This window comes from Coregonus lavaretus (assembly GCF_964263955.1).
Source record: "Coregonus lavaretus genome assembly, chromosome: 1".
NCBI lineage: Eukaryota > Metazoa > Chordata > Actinopteri > Salmoniformes > Salmonidae > Coregonus > Coregonus lavaretus.
Window position 1 is genome coordinate 85,665,176 of NC_139988.1, and position 7,500 is coordinate 85,672,675.

Genomic DNA, 7,500 nt, shown 5'->3' on the forward strand with positions numbered 1-7,500 from the left:
GCAGTAATATCTAATAAATAATATCTAACAATTTCACAACATATACCCAATACACACACATCTAAGTAAGGAATGGAATTTAAGAATATATACATATATACATTTATGGACAAGCAATGACAGAGCGGCATGGACTAAGATACAGTAGAATATTATAGAATACAGTATTATACATATGAGATGAGTAATGCAAGATATGTAAACATTATTAAAGTGTCTAGTGTTCCATTTCTTAAAGTGGCCAGTGATTTCAATAGGCAGAATGTGCTAGTGATGGCTATTTAACAGTCTGATGGCCTTGAGATAGAAGCTGTTTTTCATTCTCTCGGTCCCAGCTTTGATGCACCTGTACTGACCTCTCCCTCTGAATGATAGCAGGGTGAACAAGAAGTGGCTCGGGTGGTTGATGTCCTTGATTATCTTTTTGGCCTTCCTGTGACATCGGGTGCTGTAGGTGTCCTGGAGGGCGGGTAGTTTCAAATAAAATCAAATCAAATTCTATTGGCCACATGCGCCGAATACAACAGGTGCAGACATTACAGTTAAATGCTTACTTACAGCCCTTAACCAACAGTGCATTTATTTTTAATAAAAAAGTAAAATAAAACAACAACAAAAAAGTATTGAGAAAAAAAGAGCAGAAGTAAAATAAAATAACAGTAGGGAGGCTATATATACAGGGGGGTACCGGTGCAGAGTCAATGTGCGGGGGCACCGGCTAGTTGAGGTAGTTGAAGTAATATGTACATGTGGATAGAGTTAAAGTGACTATGCATAAATAATTAACAGAGTAGCAGCAGCGTAAAAAGATGGGGTGGGGGTGGGGGTGGGGGGGCAGTGCAAATAGTCCGGGTAGCCATGATTAGCTGTTCAGGAGTCTTATGGCCTGGGGGTAGAAGCTGTTGAGAAGTCTTTTGGACCTAGACTTGGCACTCCGGTACCGCTTGCCGTGCGGTAACAGAGAGAACAGTCTATGACTAGGGTGGCTGGAGTCTTTGACAATTTTGAGGGCCTTCCTCTGACACCGCCTGGTATAGAGGTCCTGGATGGCAGGAAGCTTGGCCCCAGTGATGTACTGGGCCGTACGCACTACCCTCTGTAGTGCCTTGCGGTCGGAGGCCAAGCAGTTGCCATACCAGGCGGTGATGCAACCAGTCAGGATGCTCTCGATGGTGCAGCTGTAGAATTTTTTGAGGATCTGAGGACTCATGCCAAATATTTTCAGTCTCCTGAGGGGCAATAGGCTTTATCGTGCCCTCTTCACGACTGTCTTGGTGTGTTTGGACCATGATAGTTCGTTGGTGATGTGGACACCAAGGAACTTGAAGCTCTCAACCTGTTCCACTACAGCCCCGTCGATGAGAATGGGGGAGTGCTCAGTCCTCTTTTTTTTCCTGTAGTCCACAATCATCTCGTTTGTCTTGGTCACGTTGAGGGAGAGGTTGTTATCCTGGCACCACACGGCCAGGTCTCTGACCTCCTCCCTATAGGCTGTCTCATCGTTGTCTGTGATCAGGCCTACCACTGTTGTGTCGTCGGCAAACTTAATGATGGTGTTGGAGTCGTGCCTGGCCATGCAGTCATGGGTGAACAGGGAGTAGTAGTAACCACCCGAGTGGCGCAGTGGTCTAAGGCAGTGCTAGCTGTGCCACTAGAGATCCTGGTTCGAATCCAGGCTCTGTCGTAGCCGGCCGCGACCGGGAGACCCATGGGGCGGCGCACAATTCGTCCAGGGTAGGGGAGGGAATGGCCGGCAGGGATGTAGCTTAGTTGGTAGAGCATGGCGTTTGCAACGCCAGGGTTGTGGGTTCGATTCCCACGGGGGGCCAGTATGAAAAAAAAATAAAAAAATAAATAATGATGTATGCACTCACTAACTGTAAGTTGCTCTGGATAAGAGCGCCTGCTAAATGACGTAAATGAGTACAGGAGGGGACTGAGCACGCACCCCTGAGGGGCCCCCGTGTTGAGGTTCAGTGTGGCAGATGTGTTGTTACCTACCCTTACCACCTGGGGGCAGCCCGTCAGGAAGTCCAGGATCCAGTTGCAGAGGGAGGTGTTTAGTCCCAGGATCCTTAGCTTTGAGGGCACTATGGTGTTGAATGAATTCAATGAATAGCATTCTCACGTAGGTGTTCCTCTTGTCCAGGTGAGAAAGGGCAGTGTGGAGTGCAATAGAGATTGCATCATCTGTGGATCTGTTGGGGCGGTATGCAAATTGGAGTGGGTCTAGGGTTTCTGGGATAATGGTGTTGATGTGAATCATGACCAGCCTTTCAAAGCACTTCATGGCTACAAACGTCAGTGCTACGGGTCGGTAGTCATTTAGGCAGGTTACCTTAGTGTTGTTGGGCACAGGGACTATGGTGGTCTGCTTGAAACATGTTGGTATTACAGACTCAGTCAGGGACATGTTGGAAATGTCAGTGAAGACACTTGCCAGTTGGTCAGCACATGCTCGGAAGTACACGTCCTGGTAATCCGTCTGGCCCTGCGGCCTTGTGAATGTTGACCTGCTTAAAAGTCTTACTTACATCGGCTACGGAGAGCGTGATCACATAGTCATCCGGAACAGTTGGTGCTCTCATGCATGCTTCAGTGTTGCTTGCCTCAAAGCGAGCATAGAAGTGGTTTAGCTTATCTGAAAGTCTTGTGTCACTGGGCAGCTCGCGGCTGTGCTTCCCTTTGTAGTCTGTAATAGTTTTCAAGCCCTGCCACATCCGACAAGCGTCAGAGCCGGTGTAGTACGATTCAATCTTAGTCCTGTATTGACTCTTTGCCTGTTTGATGGTTCGTCGGAGGGCATAGGGGGATTTCTTATAAGCGTCCTTGAAAGCGGCAGCTCTACCCTTTAGCTCAGTGCGGATGTTTCCTGTAATCCATGGCTTCTGGTTGGGGTATGTACGTACGGTCACTGTGGGGATGACATCATCAATGCACTTATTGATGACTGATGTGGTGAACTCCTCAATGCTGTCTGAAGAATCCCGTAGCTGTCCTGTAGCTTAGCATCTGCGTCATCTGACCACTTTTTTATTAACCGAGTCACTGGTGCTTCCTGCTTTAGTTTTTGCTTATAAGCAGGAATCAGGAGGATAGAGTTATGGTCAGATTTGCCAAATGAAGGGAGAGGGAGAGCTTTGTAGGCGTCTCTGTGTGTGGAGTAAAGGTGGTCTAGAGTTTGTTTTCCTCTGGTTGCACATTTAACATGCTGGTAGAAATTAGGTAGAACGGATTTAAGTTTCCCTGCATTAAAGTCCCCGGCCACTAGGAACGCTGCTTCTGGATGAGCGTTTTCCTGTTCACTTATGGCCTTATACAGCTCATTCAGTGCAATCTCAATGCCAGCATTGGTTTGTGGTGGTAAATAGACAGCTATGAAAAATATAGATGAAAACTCTCTTGTTAAATAGTGTGGTCTACAGCTTATCATAAGATACTCTACCTCAGGCGAGCAAAACCTCGAGACTTCCTTAGTATTTGATTTTGTGCACCAGCTGTTGTTTACAAATATACACAGACCGCCACCCCTTGTCATACCAGAGTCAGCTGTTCTATCCTGCCGATGTAGCGTATAGCTGTATGTTGTCCATGTCGTCGTTCAGCCACGACTCTGTGAAACACAAGATATTACAGTTTTTAATGTCCCGTTGGTAGGATAACTGTAATCTTAGGTCATCCAATTTATTCTCAAATGATTGAAGATTAGCTAATAGGATTGATGGGAGAGGCTGTTTACTCGCTCGCCGTCGGATCCTTACAAGGCACCCCGACCTACGTCGTTGAAGAAAAAATCTTCAGTCATTACGAGGTGAGTAATCGCTATCCTGATATCCAGAAGCTCTTTTTGGTTATAAGAGACAATGGCAGAAACATTATGTACAAAATAAATTACAAATAACGCGGAAAAACACACATAATAGTACAATTGGTTAGAGGGCTGTAAAACGGCAGCCATCTTCTCCGGCGCCATTCTTCTAGTTTGCCCCTGGTAATGCGTTCGGCAGACCGCACCACCCTCTGGAGAGCCCTGCGGTTGCGGGCGGTACAGTTGCCTTACCAGGCGGTGATACAGCCCAACAGGATGCTCTCTATTGTGCATCTGTAAAAGTTTGTGAGGGTATAGGTGCCAAGCCAAATCTCTCTCTCTTTCTTTCTCTCTCTATCTCTCTGTCTGTACCCCACCTCTCTCTCAAAACATCTATGTTAACCTCTTTAAGTTTATATGACTTCTAATGTGTTGAAGGATCTCTTTAAGGTTGTGTAGCTTCTTGCTTTCCAAAAAAAAGTTAATGCTTGTGTGCAACCACACACCATCTGGGCAGACATCGAAAGGCGCATGCTTGACCCAATTCGAGGAACCGTTGATCTACTTCAGAGGAACTGCGTCTAGAGTGATTCCTGTTGTTTGACATCTCTCACTAGAAGACTAGAATAACCAGCTGTTGCTACAGAACGAGACAACCAAATTCATAGATAGTCTGTACCTTTTACCCCAGTTTCGTCTCGTTCTCCACACACGTACACATACCAAGATCAAGTGTTTTGTATATGCTTGCGTAAGATAGTTTGGCTATATAAACTGAGACCCAACGTCATTCGTTGGGCTCTTAACTCTGCACGTGTGTTGATTTGTTAATTGCTCCATTATTGCACTTCTTAAATAAAGATTGATTGTTTGATGAAATGGCAAAGTCTCTCCCACTTTATTAGAATTTTCCACGCCACTCTCTCTTAATCTCTTCCTCTCTCTCTTTGTTTCTCTCTCTCTGTCTATACCCCCACCTCTCTCTCTTTTTAATCTCTTTCTTTCTTTCTTTCTCTCTCTCTCTCTCTCTCTCTCTCTCTCTCTCTCTCTCTCTCTCTCTCTCTCTCTCTCTCTCTCTCTCTCTCTCTCTCTCTCTCTCTCTCTCTCTCTGTCTATACCCCCACCTCTCTCTCTCTTTTAATCTCTTTCTTTCTTTCTTACCCCCACCTTTCTCTCTCTGTCAATACCCCCCCCCCCAGCGTGTGAGCTGTATGCGTTCTGCGGAGCGTTGTTTGGGATGACCAGTATGATCACTCTGCTGGTGATCGCCGTGGACCGCTACTTCGTCATCACACGGCCGCTGGCGTCCATGGGTGTGATGTCACGACGCAGGGCCCTCTACGTCATGGCTGCTGCCTGGTTCTACTCTATGTTCTGGTCCCTACCGCCCTTCTTTGGCTGGAGTGAGTCGGACGGACGGACAGACAGACCGACACGCGGACACAAACACATGCACTCGCACACACATGCACGCAACACACACTCAAGCATGCACACACACACAATCGCTATAGCTCTGTGTGTCTGAGGGATACACGACGTGTCAGTGTGTGTATATCTAAGTGTGTGTGTGTGTGTGTGTGTGTGTGTGTGTGTGTCAGGTGCGTATGTCCCAGAAGGGTTGATGACGTCGTGTTCGTGGGACTACATGACGTTCACGCCATCCGTCCGCTCTTACACCATGCTGCTCTTCATCTTCGTCTTCTTCATCCCCCTCTTCATCATCATCTACTGCTACATCTGCATCTTCATCGCTGTACGCGGCGCCACGAGGTGAGCACACACACGTACACTATTGAACACATCTAGTAGGCTACCCAGTGTATTAGTCAACAAGCTCTCGCAGTCTCACGTCAGAATTAGACGGTCATCCATGTTTCTCAAAACTACAATTTCAAAGTTGTTCCAAACGTCAAATTTCAAAGTGTTGAAGGTTAAATGTAGGCATTAACTCTGATTTGTTAAGGTTAGGCATTAACTGTGAATGGTTAAGGTAAGGGTTAAGGTTTGGGATGTGCTTAAAACAAAAATATAAAAAATGACTTTCTGTCGCTGGATTCGAACATGCAATCTCTGGAAACAGAGGCAGATGCTGATACTGATGTTGGCACAAGATGGAGGGAAAGTTGGAGCATAACTAACGAAATTACAGTTAACAAAAATGTACACTTAATCCAGTATAAGCTAATGAATATAATTTATTTTACGAGAGACAAAATTCACAAATTCTACAGCACAACGGCAGAGTCATCAAACAAATAATGACTGAATAATCCATGCTTTCTGGGAATGCTATAAAGTCCGGAAGTTGTTGGCGGAGTTAGAATGTTGGCTGTCAGAAGTATTACAATGTAAATTAATCTGTCTGCGTTTCAAGACATGGCATGTGGGGGGGGTGGGGGGGTAGTGAGATACCCAATGGGCTCGGCGATTCTCTTCTCATCACTCATCTTGAAAAAAAGTATGCTAAAAACTTGGAAGTCAAACAATCTGCCATCATTGACACAATGGAAAAATCAAATGATTTATAACATGGGCGACCGAGAAAAACAAATTGGTACAATTTAAGGCCATGTGGCAAATAATAATGCAGGCAGTAGGGATGGAGGTGTGAGCATGTTGGTCTGGGCAGATGAGATGTAGTCGTTGTTTGTTCAATTGTTGTTTATATGTACGCTCGAATACTGACTTGTATCACGGGGTGACCTGAGTGGTATTAGTATTGATCCATACTTTCTGCTGATAATTCACTGATGACCACTGTCAGTAATGGTCATATGTAAATGTGTGTGTGTTGTAGGGCTGTGCGTAAGATAAACGAGGGCACCAGGGACTCGGTGAAGAGCATGCACAAGATGAGGAGTGAGTGGAAGACGGCCAAAATCGCTCTCATCGTCATCCTACTCTATGTCATCTCCTGGGCTCCATACTCCTGTGTCGCGCTCACCGCCTTCGCAGGGTAGGATGGTGTGTGTGTGTTGGATCGTGATACCCCCCCCTCTCAACTGTATGGCTGCTCCAGCTGAGGGACAGTGTGTAAGAACGTCTGCTGTTTTCACCTAATGTGTTCGCTGAGTTAATCTTTTTCGATCCTTCTATTTCTCTCTTTCTCCAGGTATGCTGACATGCTGACTCCGTATATGAACTCTGTTCCTGCTGCCATCGCCAAAGCCTCTGCCATCCACAACCCTATTATATACGCTATAACACACCCCAAATACAGGTACACACATCACCATCAAATACCTCAAATACAGGTACACATATTATCTTTAAACATATCTGCTGTATATGTTGATGTGACTACTATCAATGATCTAAACTAGATTCAAAAAGAGGGTGCTGTTCAATAATTAGCTGACCTAGCATCTGTCCGACCCACGTTCGTTCTCCGTGTAACTGTAGTAACCTTATGTGTGTGTGTCAGTAATGACCCAGTGAGTCCGAGGTGACCTCTAACCTTTAAAAGAGACACAGACCCCATGGGGTTTGTTGACTACGCTTGTGACCCTTACAGTGGTAATCCGCGGTTGACACAATAACGAAGCGTTTTACCCGCCACTGGGTTCGGTGAAAATCTGAGGGATGGGGCTGGAGAACTTTAAGCAAGCTCAAATGCATAGACAGAGCTATGGATGAAATGACTGACCCTCTATGATATAAAAATTATAGTTTTAACCATGTTTTGAGGC

The 7,500-nt window shown here is 45.7% G+C and overlaps 1 protein-coding gene across 1 annotated transcript in view; it reads left to right on the forward strand.

Annotated features, from left to right (window-relative positions):
* The window catches only part of LOC311132813 (melanopsin-A-like), a gene marked incomplete at both ends in the record, with an annotated part of 39,849 nt that overhangs the window by 28,502 nt on the left and 3,847 nt on the right, over window positions 1–7,500 (forward strand). Inside the window, 4 exons of the mRNA XM_084166156.1 lie at window positions 5,008–5,211; window positions 5,410–5,581; window positions 6,609–6,767; window positions 6,924–7,031. Of these exons, the coding sequence (XP_084022282.1) occupies window positions 5,008–5,211; window positions 5,410–5,581; window positions 6,609–6,767; window positions 6,924–7,031 (643 nt within the window). The remainder of the gene's footprint in view (window positions 1–5,007; window positions 5,212–5,409; window positions 5,582–6,608; window positions 6,768–6,923; window positions 7,032–7,500) is intronic.